Source organism: Doryrhamphus excisus, chromosome 9, assembly GCF_030265055.1.
Source record: "Doryrhamphus excisus isolate RoL2022-K1 chromosome 9, RoL_Dexc_1.0, whole genome shotgun sequence".
Taxonomy (NCBI): domain Eukaryota; kingdom Metazoa; phylum Chordata; class Actinopteri; order Syngnathiformes; family Syngnathidae; genus Doryrhamphus; species Doryrhamphus excisus.
This window is the reverse complement of record NC_080474.1, coordinates 17,344,645-17,368,133: the sequence shown is the minus strand read 5'-3', so window position 1 is coordinate 17,368,133 and position 23,489 is coordinate 17,344,645. Positions and strand designations below refer to the sequence as shown.

The following is a 23,489-nucleotide window of genomic DNA, read 5'->3' as shown; positions in this document are numbered from 1 at the left end:
AAATAATGAGTATTATATATTATAAATTATTATTATTATAAATATATTATTATTATTCTAAGTATATATTATTATAAATATAAAATTATAAAAAAACACAATTAAAATTAAACAATTAAAGATGTGAAATAATAGAATAAATGTCAATACAATTAAATAATAAAAAATATATATCTACATAGATGTATATACACAGTATATACAATATATATATTTTCTCTAAGAACCCATGTTAGGTTTATTGGAGAGTCTAAATTGTAACTTGTTGGTCCAAAAAAAAAAAAATGAACTTTGCAGAGTTTACCTGTGAATGCATTGCCTTTCAACAACAATAACTTTTAGACAAAGGACCTCTTAAAAATGGAGCTTATGTACGTACCTCTGGAGGTGGGTGACGGCTTCTTTGGGAGTTCTGAGAAGCTGCTTCCATCTATACCAGGACCCTTGGACTCCTTTTTCTCAGTGGCAGTCGCAGTTGAAGTTTCCATGCTGCTCGTTTAATCTTCAACAGCTACTAGAGAAGGAGAAAAATATAAATATAAATGTAAGTCTTGAACATGAAGGGACAATTTCTTTTCCTGTCTACAGCAATGACATTGTGGCACTAAATATAGTAATTAATCTTCTTCAAAACCTTACCTGACAATGAATGTAAATAAATGAATCAAAGAATGTCAGTTAAAAGGTTTTTTTTAACATCAATGTAACATTTTGTATGAGCAAAAAACAACATTTTATTTATACTTTATTTTACAGGGTTTGTATTCTTGTTATTATACAACTGGGCATAAATGGCCAGAACCTCTGATGTAAGTTGATGTTTTCATGGTTATTTCATTGTGGTTTATTCTCTCAGTGTAAATAATGTCAGGTCAACCCCTGAACACACACAGGTTTCTCAGTTTGATGTAATGAGTTCACAATGGCCTCTCTGTTCCAATTGAAAATGTGAGTGGCTTTAAGTGCTGAGGTTTTAGCCACACACACTATGTCAATACCTCCTCGTGTGTGTGAATGGACTGGTGACGTGGCAACGTGCCACTTGTTTGACTTGGTAGGATCATCTGCTGCTAAGAACAAACACGAATCGGTGTAGTCCTACGAGGGGAACCACACTATCCACATCCACACTAGCGTGCTAGATGGTTCTCATCATTCCTCAATCTGCTTTGAGACGTAGAAGAAACTGTCTGCACGTGTTGACACCGAGTTGTAAAGAGAGAAGACTGGCTTTTCCTTCTGTGGGATTGGCCAAAACTAAAGATGAGGGAATTTTTCATTCTTGGTGTGCAGGGTTAGAAACTCATAAAGCCATCTCTCCACAGACTGGAAAATACTGGACTATAATCAAAGTTACTTTTGCCTCCTTTGTGCCAAAAGCTGAGACCCCACTGTCACAGACATTTGCAGAATGAAAATCTGAATCAGAAACATTTTTATTGCCAAGAATGTAACATAAAGGGAATTTGTCCTAGTGCATTGATGCACAAAGGGAACAGACATTTGGAATGTGGATTCCGGGAAAAACAGGAATTTTCGGGATGTGGAATCAATAGGCTTGATGTTTTGACTTGGGTATTCTTCTTCTTCTTTCTCTTTCGACTTTTCCCTTCAGGGGTCGCCACAGCAAATCCAACCGTCTTCTGCATCTGTCTCTCTCTCCATGTCCTCCTTCACTACATCCATAAACCTCCTCTTTGGTCTTATTCTACGCCTCCTACCTGGCAGCATCCTTCTACCAATATATTCACTATCTCTCCTCTGGACATGTCCCAACCATCTCAGTCTGGCCTCTCCACGGCCTCTAACATTTAATGTCCCTCTGGTGTACTTGTTCCTGATCCTATCCATCCTGGTCACTCCCAATGAGAACCACAGCATCCTCATTTCTGCTACCTCCTGTTCTGCTTCCTGTCTTTTCCTCAGTGGCACTGACTCAAGGCCAAACAACATGGCTGTTAATTTAGATAAATGTTCCTATTTACACAAAAAATTGACTTATATCACCATCAGAGAAACCAAACTCATACATACGTAGACTGAGGGGCTCCTCATCATAAAAGGCATAAAACGTCTCTGTAAGAAAATGAATTCAAGCTGCAGAATGCGTGAAGTGTTGAAGTGGATCCATGCGGCTATACCGGATGTCATCTTGTATATTGGCGTGCATGCGTGTGTGGGCACTAGCAATCATGTCTGTGACCCTTCAGAGGTGCCAGTCGCCTGTCACAGAGCCAATGTAAGCCGATTAGAGGTGAACGACTAACAGGTTTACGCTGCATCTGTTTCTTTCTTTTCTGCTGCCAAAATATCCTGGAACCTGCCAGCAAGCCATCTTGTCTCAAGGAACTCTCACGTTACCCTGGTGCTATTGGCTTTTTTGGGGGGTGAGTAGATGTTCTTTATGAAGTGTTCTTGCAGTCTGTCAATGAAATTACAAAGTTTTCCTTATCCATCCATTTTTGGCAATAGTTTAAAATAAATATACATGAAATATATAAAACCTCAAAACACTCAGATTCCTGGAAATTGTGTTAAATGTTTTCACACTAAAAGTAAATGCCCTTACACTTATTACAAACAGATTTTTATTTTATCTATATATAGAAATTGTTTTTTGCAATTAATTGGTTTATTTCCACAAAGTAGGATTCCTTATTTATAAATGCAATATTTTCGTAGAGCATAGAAAACCTGCTTATGACCTTCTAAATACTGTATATTTAACATTATTAGAGGCCTCTAGTCATGAAATAACACCCCTATAGTAACATTTAAAATGATTTTACCCATAATAGTAGACATAATGCAAGTATATTTACTAACCATTTAAGACCAAATAAGACTCGTGCTCTTGTGTGTTGCTGTAAACGTGTTCTGGTACGAGGAGAATAGAGTGGCTGGTGGACAGGAAGTGACCTGAGGTTTAGCTTGCCGTGGGTTACAGCCACAACAGTAGCCTGTGTTTTTATTATGGATAATGTTGCCTGTTCTTAGATAATTTAATAATTATAAAAAAATAAATATAAAAAATAATTAAAAAAGCTACTCTGGCAATCTAGTGTGGCCCTAGTGTTTCTCACTGAACATTACAGTAACTTTACTGACACCTAGCGACCAATGTGGAATACTACATTTCAGTCACCGCGTCTTGAATGCATCTTTTGAGTGCCTTGTATTGGTGCTTTATATTTTTCATTCATTTTACTATTTCTATTCTAGAAAATGCTTAATATAGGCAAAATTTAAACTGCATAATTTTTTTTTAAATACATTTTTGGAAAACCATGGAGTGAAACCAGAAAATTTGAAGCATAAAGTGTCATTGACTTATTGCATCTTCTGTTGCTGTAATGGATCTCCTTGTTGGTGTAAACATTCTCTTGTGAATGGAATGTTAATGTTAATGTTGCACCATCAGTCTTCCATGGAGGACTGGTGCATGCATAGAAAGAAAGCTGATGATTGATCCATGAAAGTGCACACATTCAAAAGGAATCTGGTTTACAATCAAATAGTGTATCATCTAATTACGGTGTTTGCATGCGTTTTAAAAGGCTGCTTTCAACCCAATTCAGTAATTAAGTTTTTTTATTAGTGTATGCAAACATGTTGTGTGTAGTAAGGACTACATGTTAGAAGTTTATTCTATTCAAACCGACCAGTCCAGGGCGTACCCTGCCTCTCGCCCGAAGACAGCTGGGATAGGCTCCAGCATACCAAGCGGCATAGAAAAAGGATGGATGGATCCTATTCAAACATAATAAAGTCTTTGAAGCTGTATGATTAGTCCCCACATTGCCTTCATGTCTCCACAATGTCGTCCCATGGTACAACAAATGACTCTGAGGGTCTGGTACAGGTGTCAGGAACCAGTCGGACAGATGGCAGGGGCCAAAGGCGAATAAACAACAAGGGGGCACTTTTCTCACCCTCTGATTGGCTGGGCAGCCCTGTAGTGGCACGAACAAGATAAGGCACCCCCCCCTCCCCTTTCTTCTGCCGTGTGACTGCGGGATGTTTGCAAACCAAGAGTACACACAACATATATGATAATACCAATTCATCCCTAGAAAAAATGTGAGGAAACACAAAACCAATATGGAAGCAGATTTTTTCCAACTCTAAATTGTGTCTGCCGTTTTTTGTGAGTAAGAAGTACTGACCGCACAGAGGATGTTTTGTTCTTGTTGCTTCCTGTAACACAGCCACAAACTTGACAAACATCTTTGAAAACAAATAACATGCAATACAGCTCTTGATCCCAATGAAAGTTTAGGTTTTAAGTATCTAACAAATACAAGACAAAGCCCCAAATTATCTGGCGTAATACTCATTACTCATACTTGGTCATTCCAACTGTGATGTACCTGGGCTCAATTCCCTTGAGTTCCCACTGGCCTGTGTTCATACGGCTCATTCACACTCCGACCAGTACACTATACTGTCCCATCACTTCTATTCTGATGTTTTACTGCATGGTAACTCCATGATGTCTTTGTAACACGTTGTGCCTTTGAGTCTATTTTTGATTTCGACTGTGCATATGAGTGTGTATGGACTCAAATGAGGGGAAATTTGTCGTACATGGGCACAAATTAGTGCACTCACACAAGCCAAGTACCATGCCTTAGGTTTGGAGTGGACCCAGACACGATATGACTGGTCACTTAGAGGCTTGATTTGTACTACAACTGCTACACGCAGCCACTAAAGCCACTAAAGTTGGAACTTTATAACTTGGAATTCATCGCAGTGAAAAAAAAATTACATGCCTAAAAAGTCAGGCTGAAATGTCCTCACGCATGACATTCATCCAGATTTCAGCAAATCTTGCAAGTCCTTTGAAACAATGATAACGATTACCGAGGAAGAATAACCCAGAATGCTGAATTATTTGTTTATTCTTGGATATTCTAAGTCAGGGGTCTAAAACTCAATTTACTTGGGGGCCACTGGAGCTCGGGTCTGGGTGAGACTGGGCTGCATCAGGTTTTCCAAAAAAAAAAAAAAAACGCATTTATTAAAAACAAAAAAAAATTAAAAACTTCACTTTGGTTCCAATTTTCTACAAGAAAAGCTCTCATAAAACATTCCACTGTTCTCAAATATCTTAATTTTTATTTTTCTACACAAAATAAGATGAAAAATAAATAAACAAATCAAGAATAAAGAAAATCAATCAATCAGTAATAAATAAATAAATATAATAATAATAAAACGGCAAATAATAAAAACTTAAGAAACCACATATAGTTGGTGGGTAGACAAATTATTTTTTCCAAATTAAAATGAACAAAGCATTATTAGAGCCCTGTAGACATGACAAAACACGACTATAGTCACATTTATACTCTTTTTTATTTACAACATATTGCGCAACTGCAGGGTCTTGAGACACATGCTAACTCGCAAACTAGAAAACTATAGCGACCTAAACCATAGCCTTCAAGTTATTTCCTTTAAACTTAAATAGCCAAAAACTTACCACTTCCACATGGATAGGGAGGATAACTATTAACAGTTATTTAACCTTTAACATGAACATTAATCAAACGTAATAATTTTTTCTGGGTACGTGATACCATACGGCATCCATATCAAACTTGCGCGGGCCGCACTAACATTAAACTTTCATATCAAGGCGGGGGCCACAAACTAGTGTCCTGCGGGCCACATTTGGCCCGCGGGCCGCGTGTTTGAGACCCCTGTTCTAAGTGCATTTTTATTATGACTGCATTCTGAGCGCATTGGAAATATCGGGGTTCATCTTTTGAGGTTGAAAAATATTGAACGACATTCAATGCATACCATTTTTGGTCACGAATATAATGCCAAAATATTAAAACACAGATCAGTGTTTTCAGTTTCTGGACAGCTTCTCCACTTTGTGGACTAATATGGAGTAGTTCTATTGCTTTCTGTTGAAAGTTTGTGAAATGAGACCATGGAGGAGCGATTTCTTGCGTACACTTGGTCGATTTAATTTATTTACAGCTATAAATAACAGTGCGGTGTATATAAGACAAGCCAGGGACAAATGAATTTACTGTTGCTCAACAAAGCTTTTGCTTATTTAAAGAGGACAGCCCGTACGTCAGTGCTTTTCTCTCAACTCCTTGTCTCCTCTTCACCTTCTACCCCATTCGCCTCAGACTTGCAGGACTTTTGTTGAGACCTGGCGTGTGTTTTTCTTAGCGCCTCGTTCAGTTTCAAGTGTTTCTCTCCTCCACTACCGTTCAACAGCTCCCCTTTCACCAACATTGAAAGGAATGAAAACATACATCAAAAGAGGCCCTCTCATTTTGAAGATATCCAGGCTTCTTACTTTCTTCCTTCCTATCTTCCAGTCAATGTGATCCTCTTGCTGGTAGATTCTCTTTCCTGGCAGCACACATATACACAAACACACTCGCACGCACTTGCAGACCGCTACAGCTACACACTCTACTCTGCTGGCAAACGGAACGGAGGTGGTGGATAGCACAGATCTACCACCTGCAGACCTCCACACTCAGGTTTCTGAAGGTGACAACCCATGCAGGTTATCATAACAACCTCCAAAAGCTAAAATATCACATTGTTTTACATACTTGGAGTCTTTATCATATTGGCTTAGACTCAAGTTGAAAGAACGCTTTGTTGCGAAACAGTAAGCTTATTATTATTTATTTGGAAAGTTTACTTTTTCCACGTAAAATGTTTTTCAGATATTTTTGTTTATTGATAATTAAATGAATGATGCAATGAAGCATAAAAAAAACCAACACATTCACCCGATGATATTCAGATGGCTCACTGTTTCCATGCCTTACATCCATAAAGTCAATGATAATAAAAAGCTGGTCATTTCCATTATGTATATATCACATAACTCCTGTGTAACTAGTTCAGCTTTGTTGTGATGACCTTCGTCAGCTTTTAAAATATACCTTTGAAGAAAATTCACTCCATCCACGGTTGAGGTTTAATTACTTGGTTAAGGAGAAATGTAGTCAGACCTGATAGAATCCTGCGTTAACTGCTGGTTGGTGAAAACGACAAATAGCGATAGACAGCTTTGAAATGGTTGCAGTACATGCACCCAACTGGACAGTGGTTCTTAACCATTTTCCAGTTACACAGATATCTGAAAAATGCTAAAAATGACGGAATGCACGGAAGAGGAATGGCTTGACCTATGCATTTAATACACAGGTGGAAGCAAAAAAAAAAAAGGCAGCGGTGACGGGACGCCATGCAGGCTTCATCTTCCACTGTACTCAGTTGTAGCTTGTGTTTATCTGAATCCACAGTGTTCCTTGTATAATTCAGGCAAAATACAGCTGTTATGCCCTGAAATGGCCCGGCTTTGACCACCATGGATGCCTTTGCTCTAGAGTTTCATTCAAGCCCTTTAATTTACCTTACATTTGTTCTCTCATTCAACCAAATACTTTCTTCTTCAGCTTATTCTGACTCCTTGTTGATACAGCAAAAAGCAGCCAACTCATTTTTTGAAGCCTCAATCTCTTTTCTTTTTGGTTTAACACATTTTAAAACTTTTTCCAACTCCTCGCCCATGAATGTCATACAGCCATCTGTCAGTCTGTCCATCCGTTAGGACTACATTCCCAATCAGCAGGTCATAGAAAATGCAGAGTAATGAGCAGATAACAAGTGATATCATGTAAAAATCCTGCCTACCAGTACAAGGAGGACATTTTCATGACAGTGGTTTGAACGCAGATGTATAAAATGTCATAAAGCAGGCTTTGCTACACATCTTAAAATAAAGCTTTGTTTGTCAGTCAGCTCTTGACATAGCCACGATACGTTTGACCATGCGGTCACACGACTGACAATAACAGAACTAAATAGTAATGCAATCGCTCCTCTCGCAAGTAATTAATGATGACCTTCACCTTTCACAATAGAATGATCAGAATGACTCAAATTAAGACTAGAAATAATCCACCAAACCAGAGTGTACAATATTGGAGAACAGAAGTCATGGGACAAGCAAATGGGTCATAGCACAAATGTTTAGTGTGAGTGCAGTCCAAGAGAGAGGGAATTGAAAAGTCCATCACGGTACCAATAGCCTAGTGTAAGTACACCCTAAAACAGCATTTAAAAAAAGCCCATTGGATGAGTTCTTACCCCACCCCCGAGTCTACCCTTTCTTGCGATGCAATATCCTGTAGCTGATCTCTTTGTCTCCATATACCAACTCAAAACAGATGTGAAGCTTATGAAGTGCACTGACTCACAAACAGGATGGAATCTACAGAGACACACTAAGTTTTTTGTATTACAGACATGCATGCAAGGGTCCATAACAGAATGTATATAACCCACAAAAAAAACAGGCATTTAAAGTAATGATGGGGGATATATCATAGAAGACATTTGTGATGGGGGGGGGTTTCCAAGCACAAAACTGTACACGACACATTTGGTGACATGTCACCAGGCCTTCTTATGGATTAAGGAGTGGCAGACATCATTGCTAAGGCCTATGTATTTAATTGATTGTTTAATTGACTGAAAATTAACTTTTGGTAATGAATTATCAAGCTCTATAAGGGGAGGGGAGTGAGGTCAACGCAGAGCCTGTCGTGATGAAACATGATTAGAATTGTTTTGAACGTTTTTATTCATTCATTCATTTTCTATCGCTTATCCTCACGAGGGTCGCGAGGGTGCTGGAGCCTATCCCAGCTGTCTTCGGGCGAAAGGTGGGGTACACCCTGGACTGGTCGCAAGCCAATCACAGGGCACATATAGGCAAACAACCATTCACACTCACACCTCACACTCATTCATTCATTCACACGGGGAGAACATGCAAACTCCACACAGAAATGCCCGAGAGTGGAATCGAACTCGGGTCTCCTGTGTGCCCTCCGCACCACGCACCACTCTGTCCAAGTGTCCACAATTATTGTGGTAAACAATGTAACAGCTGAACTAACACTCAAGTAACGCTTTGCTCGTGTGTTAAAAGTTACATCTGTCACTGGATTGACGAGTCAAGCCCACTAAAACATTTGGCCTGGGTCAGTTATCCTCAATGTGTTGTTCACACTCTACCTCAAACCCACTGAGCTGTTAAAAACAACAGCAAAACCCTCTTTGTGTGTTTGCGTGTGAGTTTGAGTTTGAGTGTGTGTGTGTGTGTGTGTGTGTGTTCCCGATGCCAGAAAGTTACGTTTCATATTGCAGGACACCAAAACGTTTCCCACAGGTTTGGCTTTAGTGCACCCCCCCCCCCCCCCCTCCTTGTTGTTCCACTGGGTTGACCACTCTATTAGGAATACTTGTGTGAGTTGTGGCCCAGCTGTTTGTACTTCCACGTCACAGCTCGGCATTTGCTGACAAGAGGGAGACCCCTTAAAGTCGTAGCTGTATTTATGTCGACCTGTGACATCAGTAGCAACTGTGAAGACGCCAGGTGAGACGGTCATTTATTCAGACAATGTTGATGCTCAGCTGGCTCTTGAAGATGTTTGGCTACATTTTATGATACTAAGTCTGTTTAGTGCAGTGCAGGTCATGACATAGTGATATGTCAAAATAAAAAAAGTCTTAAATGAAACATTTGTTTTAATTTTTTCCCAATATTTTTGCTAATGGTAATGGTTTTATTTCATTTTAACATGCATCAGCTTACAATTGAATGCATCACATAATCAGTTCACAGTTCCACATGTCTAAAAGTAGTAGGAAGAAGCAAAGCTTATTAAATCATACCCCTCCATCTGGTACTTTTACAATCAGTAACTGTTACATTTGTTCACTTCCTGCTTTCCTAATATAGTTTATAGTTTATAGTTTTTTTTGTTTTTTTTGTCACGTACCAAAGTACAAAGTGATATGACCATCCAATGACATAATGGGTACCATTGTTTCTTGAATTGGCTCATCGTTGTGCATTGTTTGAGGGTCTTACTCAATCCATTCCATAGTTTGATTCCACATACTGAAATGCTATGGCTTTTTAATGTAGTCCTCATTTGAAGTACATTTGAAGTGTTTCAAATGTACTTCTTCCCTGAGATCATATTTCTCCACTCTTGTAGAGAAGTATTGGATGACATTTTAGCTAATTGGTTATTTTTTTAGCCTTATGCATTATTATATGCATAAGGCATTATTATATTAAGTATTTGTGATTTTAGAAATAAGGAGTTAGTATGTTCTCTGTAGGCGGCATTATGAATTATCCTTACTGGCCTTTTTAGCAGTACATTTAGCGAGTGAAGATTGCTTTTATAGTTATTACCCCATATTTCCAAGTAAGGCATAGAGCAATAAAGAGTGTGGAGTGATTTCTGACTGAGAACAAATTTTTCTTTGTTCAATATTGAAATATTTCTGGCCATGTTGTATATTTGTAATATAATAACTTAATGTGAAAATAAAACAAAAGAATACATGTTTACAGCCAAAAGTCAGAATGCTCGCATTTTGTTGCCTTGGTGGTTTTGTGTCACATGCGTCATTGTAAAAAAAAAAAATGCCGAATTCACGCGCCCAAAATACTGGTGCCATGTAGCTGCAAGGTTGGAAAGCCCAAGTGACAAGTCATGTGTGTCTCCTGCTGTCTTCATTAACGTTTATCCAGGAATGTCTTTTAAGGCCACCTGTTGGCACTTGTGAAGTCACTCAGCTTTATGCTGACAAACAGAAACTGGCAGGCTCGGTATGCAGTGTGACGGCAAGCAGGGATGAGGGAAAAGCAAATTCAGCATTTTTTACATAAGAAAATGTTAAAATGATTATATGTGAAACAACTGACATATTCCTGCATGTTACAACTTTGTTTTCGATCCTGCTGCCCAACAAATATAACATCTGACTTTGGACTGCAGCCAGTGAGATCAATTCAACAGATTTTGAGAATTAAAGAGAAAGTTTGAGCGCTAAGGAGGCTAAAGACAACCACATGTCTCGAGCATATCCAAGCTGAAGTCTGACTCATGTCTCCAGCTTCTATCTGGGCGGAGTTTGTGGCCTGGCACTTCATCAGTGCAATTTAGAATATATTGTAGCCTAACCAATCATATAGATGCACTGGGGGGAAAAAAAATATCTGCCCAAACTTAAAGGCTTCATCTTCGCTGCCGCAATGAAAGACTGCAGTATAAATCATATCTGATCCATTCTCATCCGTATGGCTGCATTTTGTTGTCAACAGCTTCTGCAAAGGCTCCAGTGTCTTTCTCTGCATCAGATTAAGGACTGTGCCAAGCGCTGCTGTCAATTTGCCATTGTTGAAAACTCAGTTTCAGGCTATCTGAAGGGAGAACAGTCATCAAAATGTTTGTGTTGGATTGGCAAGTGATGAAGATGACAAAACAAAAAACATTTGTGCGCTTTTTGCATAACAGAAATTTCCAATCGTATACAGCCAGACCTCAATTTTCATACAAACCAGTTTTTATATGATTAAAGGTTTTCGCTAAAACTGGTCTGTTTGCCCAAACAAAGCATAATACGCTGTGCTGCTAAATAACCCGCTACGGGGTCAAAAAAACAGTTTGATAAAGAAGGTGAGTAACAGGATGTACTGTCTGCATCAAGTTCCAACCGTTTGTACATTATTATTATTATTATTATTATGTTTTTTTGCATGTAAAACTATAGTTATACCCAATAAAAAATGTTGTTAATATGTGTGGATGTCCGGAAAGCTTTCATTGGATTTATTTTATTTCCTATGGGAAAAACTGACTAATTTTCCTTACATTGCTGTTTTCGTCTGACCTTTTAGAACAGATTACGGACAAAAACAAACGTTCCACTGTACTGAATGAGTATTGAGTATCCACTGTATTAGGACTACAGATGTCCAGATTTATGCTCTTTTTTTAATATACCAGGATCGATAATCAGCCGGTCGCCCAGCCAATTAGGGTGGGCTGGGGTGGATGTGTGCATCCACAATGAGGTACACATAGGTGACTTTGGAACTCAGGTTTATTCCTGCAGTGTGGTGGACCACAAGTGCATGAGGTCCTCAGCATCTTCAGGCCTATTACAAGAATAATATACATTTAGCACACCTAAAGGCATCATGCATTAGGATGCACTGGCTCACACACACAGACACAGTCACATTTAGATTCATTCTAAACAAAGACATGCATCTACTCCTAGTGGTTCAAGGACAGCTTTGCATTTCCATAGGACCCTTTTTTTGGCATTTTGCCGCAGAAGAAATCCCATATATTTTTTTTTTTTTTTAAGTCCAATGCCTTATTCCATATTGAGTACACTAAACGTACAAACCTCTGTTTAAAAATGCAACAGTCAACTGTGAACTCTGAGACCATGTACTGTCTGGAAAGTGTCCATAGCACCAAACCGGGGTTATCCTATAATTCATCCTCTATGTGGTTGTCTAAGGACCCCAAATTACATGATTAACTTTCAACGCTGTCACTGAAGGACTAACATTAGCCGAGTGGAGCCACAGTGAATAACAAGACTGTCTCACCAATAATACACGCTAAAAAAAATGATGCAACTGTAGTGTGGAATACGATAATTATTTTACATTTACATTATTTACTGAAATGATTTAGATTCAGTGAACACTTTAAAAGAAGACAAAAAAAAAAAGAATCTGACACTTTCTATTGTCCATTGTCCGGAGGGTGAGTTAATCTTGTGTTGAGATAATGAAATGTGTCCCACCATCCCCCTTTCACAAACTACCTCACCTCTCATGACCTGGGCAGGGTTTCCCCAAAAGACCTTGGAGCTGCAGCCATCATTGTTCCTTTGTAAGCCAACAGACAACGATGGTGTTGCTGATGAAACGCTTTCTTATAATTCAACAAGAAAGTTATGGAGGATGTGAATGGTTTGGTTAGGATGTAAGGTTCCGACCCCCGTGGTTTACAAGTGATAACAGATTCTTCACCGAACACAAGCATGTAAACACAACTGTAAAGCAATATTTTCTCTAAAGTTAGGTTTGGTTATCATTGATATATTGTCCAATGTTGGAACCAAATCGGTCATTTTGAAACGATGCCTGTGCTGCAAAGGTGCCGGAACTGGTACTTTTAAAAAGGAAAACATACAGAGTTTGTCCAAACTTCCTGGTCCCCAACCACCTCTTCCAGTTCCACCAGGAGGACCCCAAAGCGTTCCCAGGCCAGCTTTGAGACATAATCCCTCCAGCGTATCCTAGGTCTACCCTGGGGCCTTCCCCCGGTTGGTAATGCCTGAAACACCTCACCACGGAGGTGTCCGTGAGGCATCTGGACCTGATACCCGAGAAACCTCAACTGGTTCCTCTCAATGTGAAGGACCAGTGGCTCTACTCTGATGACCGAGCTCCTCCCTTATGACTCGTTTGGTCAAAATTAGGTAATACATTTGCCAAAATGAAATAAAATCTACAACAAACTGTTATAATTAAAACCAGCACCAATACACAGCACAGAAAATATACAAAAAGAAAATGCTTGCTAATGTTCAAAATTCCACTGTTTGTGAATGCACCACAAACAGTTGTGACCATGATTGGTCATGTCAAGTGTTATGTTGCTGTTGTGGAGCGCAACAGCATAGAACTGAGTGGTGCCTTGGTTAGTGGCAATCTGTTCCTGGAGGTCAGACTCAAACCGAACATGCTCGAACCAAGGTAAGTTGCAATAGTTTGTTGCTAACCAAGCAGGTGTATGCAAACCAAGGCCAAATTAATTGGGACGTTTATCGAGGTACTACTGTATTTTAAAAAGACTGTCTGTCAGTGGTGATACACACAAATCTTTTTTACATCGGCACTATGATAACAAATGTAACAGTTACTGATTGCTAAGCTTTGCTTCTTCCTACTCCTTTTTGGACATGTGGAACTGTGAACTGATTATGTGATGCATTCAATTGTAATCTGATGCATGTTGAAATGAAATAAAACCATTACCTGATACAAATCTTCGGTACACATCCCTATTTGTTACATTTGAACACAAGTATGAGCACAGCGTGTGTGTGACAAATTTTTGCAATCGCTCCTCCGCATTATTGTTTTCATGGAAAACCGTAGAAAGACTGCAAATTCGTTCACAAAGAAAAAAATAATATTCAATGAATGTGACATGCAGTTATGATAAATAACAATGCAAAGTGTAGAATTGGTTCGTTTGTGAAATAAAATAAAATTAACTTGACCTTCTTCGGGGGCGGACGGAATGCTAGGGGAAACACTGAGATGGTGTATAAAGTGCATGAGCTGCCACTCAGACACAATGTATTTTAAGAACTGTCATTGTTTTTCACTTCTTTTGTCGGGAATGGTACAATACTGGGTGACCTTAGTTTTCTTTTCTGGGATTGGAGGGCACTCTCATTGCTGCTCTAGTGTAAAGAAGGGGGAAGAAGGAGAGGCTTCCTCACCCCTCCTCCTTCCACCTAATTCTCCCCATCCTGGATATGATGGTGTCTACTTAACTTCACATACTTGAAGCAGAATGAGCAGGGCTTCTTGAGGGGAGTGAAACAGCAAGCGGTTAAAACAAGCGAGGTCTGTCAGTATGCCAAAAGTAAAAGGGACAGGATTCAGTGAAGTGCTCCACAGATGAATGTAAACAAGAAACCAGCTCTGACTACCATTGTCCTCATTAGGGTCACAGGTGAGGTGAAGCCAATCGCAGCCGACTTTGGGTGAGAGATGGGGTACACTCGGGACTGGTCACCAGTCAATCATCATCATTCACTATCATTCACACACAAGTATTATTATTGGGATTTGGGAGGAAGCCAGGAGATGTTCCAATGGCGATTCCGACCGCATGGTGGCCAAGGGGTTAGCGTGTTGGCCACACAGTCAGAAGGTTTGAATCTCTGTGTGGAGTTTGCATGTTGTGGATTTTCACAACAGTTTCCTCCCACATTCCAAAAACATGCTAGGTTAATTGGCGACTCCAAATTGCCCACAGGTATGAATGTGAGTGTGAATGGTTGTTTGTCTATATGTGCCCTGTGATTGGCTGGCCACCAGTCCAGGGCGGACCCCACCTCTTGCTTGAAGACAGCTGGGATAGGCTCCAGGTTAGATAATAAATGAATGAATGAATGAAAACGTTCGAAACAATTTTTGGCTTGACTTAACTCCCCTGACCGTTTGAGGGAGTTACTTTAGAGTCTGTTGAGTTAATTTGAGTGAGTTAGTTCAATTATTTTGACAAAGTAAATACATTTAGTTTGTTAATGTACTTGTTTAGTTTGACTGGGAGATTTACTTTACTTAGTTTGAGTGAGTTAGTTTAGTTAATGTCAGTGAGTTTAGTTTAACTATTTTGACTGAGTGAGTTACTTTACTTATTTTGAGTCACACAGTCAGAAGGTTTGAATCTCTGTGTGGAGTTTGCATGTTGTGGATTTTCTCCGGGTACTCTGGTTTCCTCCCACATTCCAAAAACATGCTAGGTTAATTGATGACTCCAAATTGTCCATAGGTATGAATGTGAGTGTGAATGGTTGTTTGTCTATATGTGCCCTGTGATTGGCTGGCCACCAGTCCAGGCCGGACACCACCTCTTGCTTGAAGACAGCTGGGATAGCGTTAGATAATGAATGAATGAATGAATAAATACGTTCAAAACTATTTTTGCCTTGACCTAACTCCCTGACTGTTTGAGGGAGTTACTTTAGTTAGTTCTGTTGAGTTAATATGAGTGAGTTAGTTCAATTATTTTGACAAAGTAAATACATTTAGTTTGTTAATGTACTTGTTTAGTTTGACTGGGAGATTTACTCTACTTAGTTTGACACAGCTGGGATAGGCTCCAGCATGCCCGTGACCCTCATGAGGATAAGCGGTAGATAATGAATGAATGAAAACGTTCAAAACAATTTTAATCATGTTTCATCACAACAGGCTCTGCCTTGACCTAACTCCCCTGACTGTTTGAGGGAGTTACTTTAGTTGAAGTCTGTTGAGTTAACTTGAGTGAGTTAGTTCAATTATTTTGACAAAGTAAATACATTTAGTTTGTTAATGTATTTGTTTAGTTGGACTGGGGGATTTACATTACTTAGTTTGAGTGAGTTAGTTTAGTTAATGTCAGTGAGATAGTTTAGTTTAACTATTTTGACTGAGTGAGTTACTTTACTTAGTTTGAGTCACACAGTCAGGAGGTTTGAATCTCTGCGTGGAGTTTGCATGTTGTGGATTTTCTCCATAAGATACATTTTTTCTTATGTCATGTTGGGGGCAGCACGGTGGTCGAGTGGTTAGCGTGCAGACCTCACAGCGAGGAGACCAGGGTTCAATTCCACCGTCGGGCATGTCCCTGTGCATGCGTGGGTTTTCTCTCACATTTCAAAAACATATATGACCCAAATTGTCCATAGGTATGAATGTGATTGTGAATGGTTGTTTGTCTATATGTGCCCTGTGATTGGCTGGCCACCAGTACAGGGTGTACCCCGCCTCTCGCCCCAAGTCAGCTGGTATAGGCTCCAGCAGAGTTAAGCAATTTTATGTTTTGCAATTTATATTGCTGTACTAAAAATGAACTGAACCATGACCTTAAAACCGATGTCCGTACTGAACCAGGTCTCTAGGGTACCGTTATACTCTAATTGTAATTAAACATTTTCCAAGAAAATGTGACTGTGACTGACATTGATGTCAACACGGCGTAATTGAAACCAATGCAGCGAACCAAGACTTCCGCCCTTCAACTACAACTTTTTCCAACTTATTTGCTGACTCTCACTCCAACACAGTGGCTCAAACTGTTGCGGGAAGAAAAGAAAAAAAAGATGCTCTGAGCATTTCTGTGCACTAAAACGCCACAGCAAATAATTTTCAACAAAACCACAGAGGCCTCAATAACACCCCCGCAAGCTGTATTTTCTTACGGCGGCCATGAAGCCTCTGAATGGCTTCCTTGGTACAGCAAAGCGCCTCGACTTGGTCAAATAAGTATTGAGGAAGCATGGGTTGGGTTCGAACGCTTTCTCCTTCCCCTCTACTTTTGAGGTCACTCAGCAGGAGTGGGTGGTTGTCGTGGAAGAGGGTGCTCCTCCCCCACTTTAGAGTCACATAGTATTCACCCGCTCCTCTAACCCTCCTCTCTGTCCCTGTACGCTAGACTTCATCGGTATTTGCTTTCAAAAAAAAAAGCTGTGCCCCCTCCTTCTTGGGCTATAACCCTACAACACACACACACATATGACTCCTTTCAATGTTTAGTGCATTTTTAAGCAGAAAAATTGCAAAAAAGAAGTAGATCAAGATAGCAATAAGGGCCTGTGTCAAGTTTGTGAAAATAACAGTAAAAAAAAGCAAAGTTTCATCACATCCGCACACAGAGATGAAAGTGACATGACTACTATAGGTCTCTGAACGCTGTAGAGCGGAGCCCCCGATTGAGGCTGAATGAGTTGAATAGGCTCATCCATTCTTTGCCCCCTTTCACTCCCGGTAGGCTTTAACTGTTGGAACTCTTCATTCTTCACAATAGGCCAATGCACTAAAAACGCTTTCTTTTCTCACTCATGCAAATCACCTTGGCCCTGACTGGGCTTGTCATCACGTGAAGTGGAAAACACACATTGTCTTCACTCAAAAATGTGCACATCAAATCATGTTGTTGTTGTTTTTTTTCTTTCTTTTTTTAAAAATATGCTATATTTCTTGGAACATGCTCATCTTGAATTTAAGACTGTTTTGTTTCAGTGCTTGGTCTACAAAACAGTACACAACAAAGATACATTTTATGGTGGGGATGTCAAACTTTATGAGAAAAGGAATAATTATTGTCACTGGAATTAATCAGTATAAAAAAAAGTTAGACACAGAAACCCGTGGATGAGTTAACCATTTAAAACCGCTGCACTCCTGTTGCTATAGTAACTACAACACAATTTATTGCTGTACACATACTACACCAAAAAAGCTAAACGTAACCAATAAGGAAAATCCAAACAAGGATGTCATGAATAATTTCATAAAACATTTGAAAGTTAACACAATATAACTTCTCTACCACCAAAACTCACTCAATGTCTTCATTTCCTCTTCATTACCATCACTTAAATAAACTGTACATGCATACGACTTATTTATTTTGTCTCATTCTTGCAAAAGGAACCAGGCTAAAAGAGTTTAAAGATCATTAACGGTGTTAGTCAAAGCCAACGGCAGCAAATGTAGCGGTGAAAAAGACCCCACAAAGGCGTCAAGTGTTTGTTGACCACTCAGACCAAAGAGCCAACAGTAAACTTCCAATCTTTCAACAATAAGTACACACATCCCACAGCTATGTGAGGCGGTACGTGTTCATGCCGCTACCGCACACTTTTTCAGGCCTCGTGTTTATTTCTTGGCTTTGAAGCATTAAGAGATTAGGGACTGTGATTTTTATCATTATGTTCAACGGTTTTCCATCTAAGCAAAAAGTGTATATACTGTATTCAAATATGAGCTAATACACGGGGTGTCCAAACTGTGGCCCCTGGGGCCATTTCTTGCACTGTTATTTTTTATGGGCCTGCAGCATATTTCAAAATGTACTAATTAAACAAATTAAAAGTACAACGATAATGCTTCAAATGCATAAAAAAAATGTCATGATCATCATTTGTACCACTTTTCTGACTTCCTGGTAACCGTACACTGGTGGAGGGTATTGGTTACAGTCCGGCGAGGGCGCCACTGTGCAGGGTGTGGTTAAAATATGTACATTTTTGCCAGGATGTATGCCGCAGGATTTTTTTTTTGAAGTATTTTGAAGAGAGGTTTAGTTCCAGAAACAATAACAATAAGACAAATAAAACATGATTGATAGATTGGATATAATTACAAACATGCATGCAAAAGCACTGAAATGTGTCATGATGAAATAATTATCATAATTGAATGAAAAAACTATAAGTCACTATATAAGTCACTTAAAAGATGCAATGAGTGCCTATTTAAAAAGTCCAAAACCACTAGCCTGAGATGTAGTTTTTTCTGGACATTTACTTCATATCTGATATATTAATGAATTACAATGTAAAGTATTTTTTGGTAATTGGAAAAGAATTGTTCACTATACTTTTTTTGCCAAGTTCAACAGACATTGAAGTAGCATTACTGAAGTTTCTGATCACATCTCTTCTTATATGGATCAAGTTGCAAGTTGGAACATTTTTTGGATTCCAATGTCAGATAAGTTGAAAGTGCAAATGAGATGTGAAGCTCATCTGCCGCTGACAACAAAAGCACCAAAAAATAAAAATGAGACTGCACCAATTGGTGAAAAGAGAAAGTTTGTGGTCCAAGGTGCTGCTGTCAGCATCACTACAAAGTTGTACTTACCTCCACCGCAGGATCTTTTCACCTCGAAACGGAAGACGTCCCACTCGCTCTTTCTGAGTCAACTTTTGGCCGTTGCGGGATTCCTTCAGGACTGGGTCGGTACCGCCACAGCAAGCGAACGAGCGTCTCTCTGCTTGACGCCGACCTCCATGAACAAAAGTTGGGGAAAAGTTTGGACGACAAGTTTGCGGCTATCCTTAATGCAGAGTAGAAAAAGTGGCGTCCAACTCGTTTTTATCGTCCATCTTCTTCCAACACAAAGCTGCCGATCTTTGCTTGCTTGTTTTGGCGCCTCTTTTCCGCTGCCAGTCTGGGAAGTTTGATCAAAGCTTTCAGGTTGAAGGTTGAAGTTGACTTAAAAAAGAGCTTCTTGTGCAGACATGCGGCCGTGCTGCGATCATCGGGGCTGCTGATCTGTTTTCAATCCGACCCCCTTCTCTCCTTCCTCCTCCTCCCTCCTCCCTCCTCCTCCTCCTCCTCCTCTTCCTCCCTGGTGAGTTGGGCCATTTGCTGCACCAGATGGGCGGACTAACTCACTCAAACTAACTAAAGTAACTCACTCAGTCCAAATAGCTAAACTAGACTATCTCACTGACATTAACCAAACTAACTCACTCAAACTAACTAAAGTAACTCACTCAGTCCAAATAGCTAAACTAGACTATCTCACTGACATTAACTAAACTAACTCACTTAAACTACCTAAAGTAACTCACTCAGTCCTAATAGCTAAACTAGACTATCTCACAGACATTAACTAAACTAACTCACTCAAACTAACTAAAGTAACTCACTCAGTCCAAATAGCTAAACTAGACTATCTCACTGACATTAACTAAACTAACTCACTCAAACTACCTAAAGTAACTCACTCAGTCCAAATAGCTAAACTAGACTATCTCACTGACATTAACCAAACTAACTCACTCAAACTAACTAAAGTAACTCACTCAGTCCAAATAGTTACACTAAACTATCTCACTGACATTAACTGAACTAACTCACTCAAACTAACTAAAGTAACTCACTCAGTCCAAATAGCTAAACTAAACTCTCACTGACATTAACTAAACTAACTCACTCAAACTAAGTAAAGCAACTTCCCCACTTCCCCAGTCAAACAATACATTAGCAAACTAAATGTATTCACTTTGTCAAAATAACTGAACTAACTCACTCAAATCACCAAACCAAATCACTTTCTCAAATCAAGTAAACTAAAACTACTTAAAGAGGAAACACTAATTGACTAACTCACTCAAATTAACTGAACAGAGTAACTAAATTAACTCACTCAAACAGTCAGGGGAGTGAGGTTAACGCAGAGCCTGTCGTGATGAAACATGATTAAATTGTTTTGAACGTTTTCATTCATTTATTCATTCATTTTCTACCGCTTATCCTCACAAGGGTCGCAAGGGTGCTGGAGCCTATCCCAGCTGCCTTCAAGCGAGAGGCGGGGTACACCCTGGACTGGTCGCCAGCCAATCACAGGGCACATATAGACAAACAACCATTCACACTCACATTCATACTAATGGACAATTTGGAGTCGCCAATTAACCTAGCATGTTTTTGGAATGTGGGAGGAAACCGGAGTACCCGGAGAAAACCCACGCATGCATGGCGAGAACATGCAAACTCCACACAGAGATGGCTGACAGTGGGATTGAACTCGGGTCTCCTGGCTGTGAGGTATTATCTGTATTATTTACTTTAATATACAGTATGTATTGTATTATTTGAGGTTGATTATTTAGCTTTTTCCTGACTGGTGTCAGGACTTGAGGTGCTGCCACCTATTGTCTCTCTGTGTGGTTGCGTCACGCTCGAGTGCACATCTTCAGAACAAGCCTGTGCGCATGAATGGCCTCCACCCCTCCATGTGTCTCTGTCGCTGTGTGTATGTCCTCAGAAGAGGTTGAATGGCCGTGTCAGACCCACTAGCCCTCTCAGCCACGAGAAGGAATTTTAATTTGGATTTTGTTTGTTGGAGCATTCTGATTGGGAAAAGGAGAACGTTTCTGTAATGAATGACCAGGAAAACATAAGATAAGTAATCACATTACAGCATGCATTCTTTGCCATAACAAGCTGTGATGGCGGAATACAATGGTGTCCAAAGTGCGGTCCAGGGGCCGTTTCATCAAAGTGGCTCAGTGCTAGACATGTGATAAGCAGGATTTTTTGCTCATTTTTCCACCCTTTGTATTGAGTTGTGGACTCCTATAGAGCAGCTACACACAATAACCAGCACAGAAAACGTTTTAGATCTTCCAGAATCTGCACCTATTCAGCTGTATTTCTTTGGATTTTGTGTTTCCCGCGAAAACGGTCTGTTTTAATGTATTCCACCCACGGCCCCACCTCCAGGCACACACACTTTGCTGTGGTTGGTCACACAGAGTTGAGTAGTGCTTGTGGGAGGGCAGGGGAAATAAAGCTTGGCTCGGCAGAGAGTTTATATATCAGGAAGTCCACCCCTCTGTGATGTCACAAAGAGGCAGTTTTACCACGCCTTTTGAAATTGAGCATTTTGAGCCATCCCAAACTTCTGTCAGGGCTCACTTTCAAATGTGCAAACCTCATTATCTGAAACTTTGGCATTGTTTAAGACGAGAATACTACATTCTAACTACATTTATACGTCAGAAAAATGGAAAAAGCATATGAGGTCCCCTTTAAAAGTTTAACTTAAGTACTTTGGAAACAACTGGCAGGCCGGATTCAAACATCAGCCCGGTTGTGGCATCCAGGCCATAGTTTGCCCACCCTTGCTATAGAAGTATTTAACTGACAATCTGATGTTTGTTATAGTCAATATTAATCGAACAGATATATAAAATAAAAAATAAAAAAATAAAATAAAATAAAATAAAATAAAATAAAATAAAATAATATAAAATAAAATAAAATAAAATAAAATAAAATAAAATAAAATAAAATAAAATAAAATAAAATAAAATAATTAATTAATTAATGACTTATTTAAAATTAATAAGATTAAGTATTCAAGTGCTGCCTTGTGTTTTTCATATATCTTTTAGTCTTTTACTATATACTCATAGTGCATAGTGTTGTTTATAATAAATGATATCCATCAATATAAAATAAGACTTTCCACAAATGCAATGATGGATGAAGCTCTATTGGCTTCCATAGCATATTTTTTTTTTTTTTACATATGATTTCCTGGCACCATTTAAAATGTGTGTCGCCCTTTGGCCACGTCTGTGTATTGCAAATTGTGTACGGCAACTGCAAAGGTGGCATAGCAATGCGTACATTCTCACATTGTGTTGTTGTAGGTGACATACTTTGCATGGAAAATACCGTACACTATTTTTCGGCTCCGTTTTGTGTGTACGCAAGCTTTATAGGTGAGGCTAGAAGTGTTTAGAAGAAGATGAAGAGGCCACTGAAGTTGAACCAGAGATAGAGGAGGATGTCTCGGAAGTAGAGGAGAACGCTGATTTTGATCTCGACATCGAGGAGGCTGACCAGTAAACAGATGGAGAGGAAGAGGCAACTGAAGAACAAAGGCACCTGAGGAAACATTCCAAGAGTTGCTCTGGTCTTCATCCACCCCTCTAGGACGTAGGAGGAGTAAAAAAAAAAAGAGTCAGGCCAGCACCGTATGAAACATAGTGTGGATGAAAAATTAGGATTAGGACGTAAAGGACAAAATGCAATTTTGTAAATTATTAAAGATTATGTAAATTATTAAACTGGACCACAAGTAATATTCAGTCCATTCTGAGTCAACCAGAGGAGCTGCAACATTGTTATTATAGTTGTTTCTCTCATCACAGTAAGTTTGCATACAAGAAGGATTTATGTATGTATGCATAGTTGTCTTTTTTTTTTACTGATGAAGTGACCAAGTCATGCTTGTGCATAAGAAACAAATGTCACAGGTTTGTCTTATTCTGACAAGCACAACAGCTTTGTGTGAAACATTCAATCAATGTTAGAAAAACATGAAAACAGAAAATATGACACACCATGTTGCTGGGAAACTACGTATATGATGATGTCATTTCCTGCAGGTGAGTCACTGTTTGCATCTTCCATGAAAGGTATTGGGGTTCCCAAACTTTGGATGAAGCTGGTTACTTTCATATGATACATTTTGATGCTAAAGGCAATCCAATGTAGGTCAATATGTGTTATC

The 23,489-nt window shown here is 39.3% G+C and overlaps 1 protein-coding gene across 2 annotated transcripts in view; it reads right to left on the bottom strand.

Annotated features, from left to right (window-relative positions):
- gli2a (GLI family zinc finger 2a) overlaps window positions 1–19,736 on the bottom strand; it is a 72,311-nt gene extending 52,575 nt beyond the window's left edge. The window contains exons 1-2 of one of the 2 annotated variants that reach the window (XM_058082359.1): window positions 19,316–19,736; window positions 380–514 (exon numbers count right to left, since the gene is read on the bottom strand). In XM_058082359.1, coding sequence (XP_057938342.1) covers window positions 380–488 — 109 coding nt within the window. In that variant the 5' untranslated portion in view covers window positions 489–514; window positions 19,316–19,736. The remainder of the gene's footprint in view (window positions 1–379; window positions 515–19,315) is intronic. The other variant, XM_058082358.1, reaches the window with a different exon arrangement.
- Between the last annotated feature and the right edge of the window lie 3,753 nt (window positions 19,737–23,489).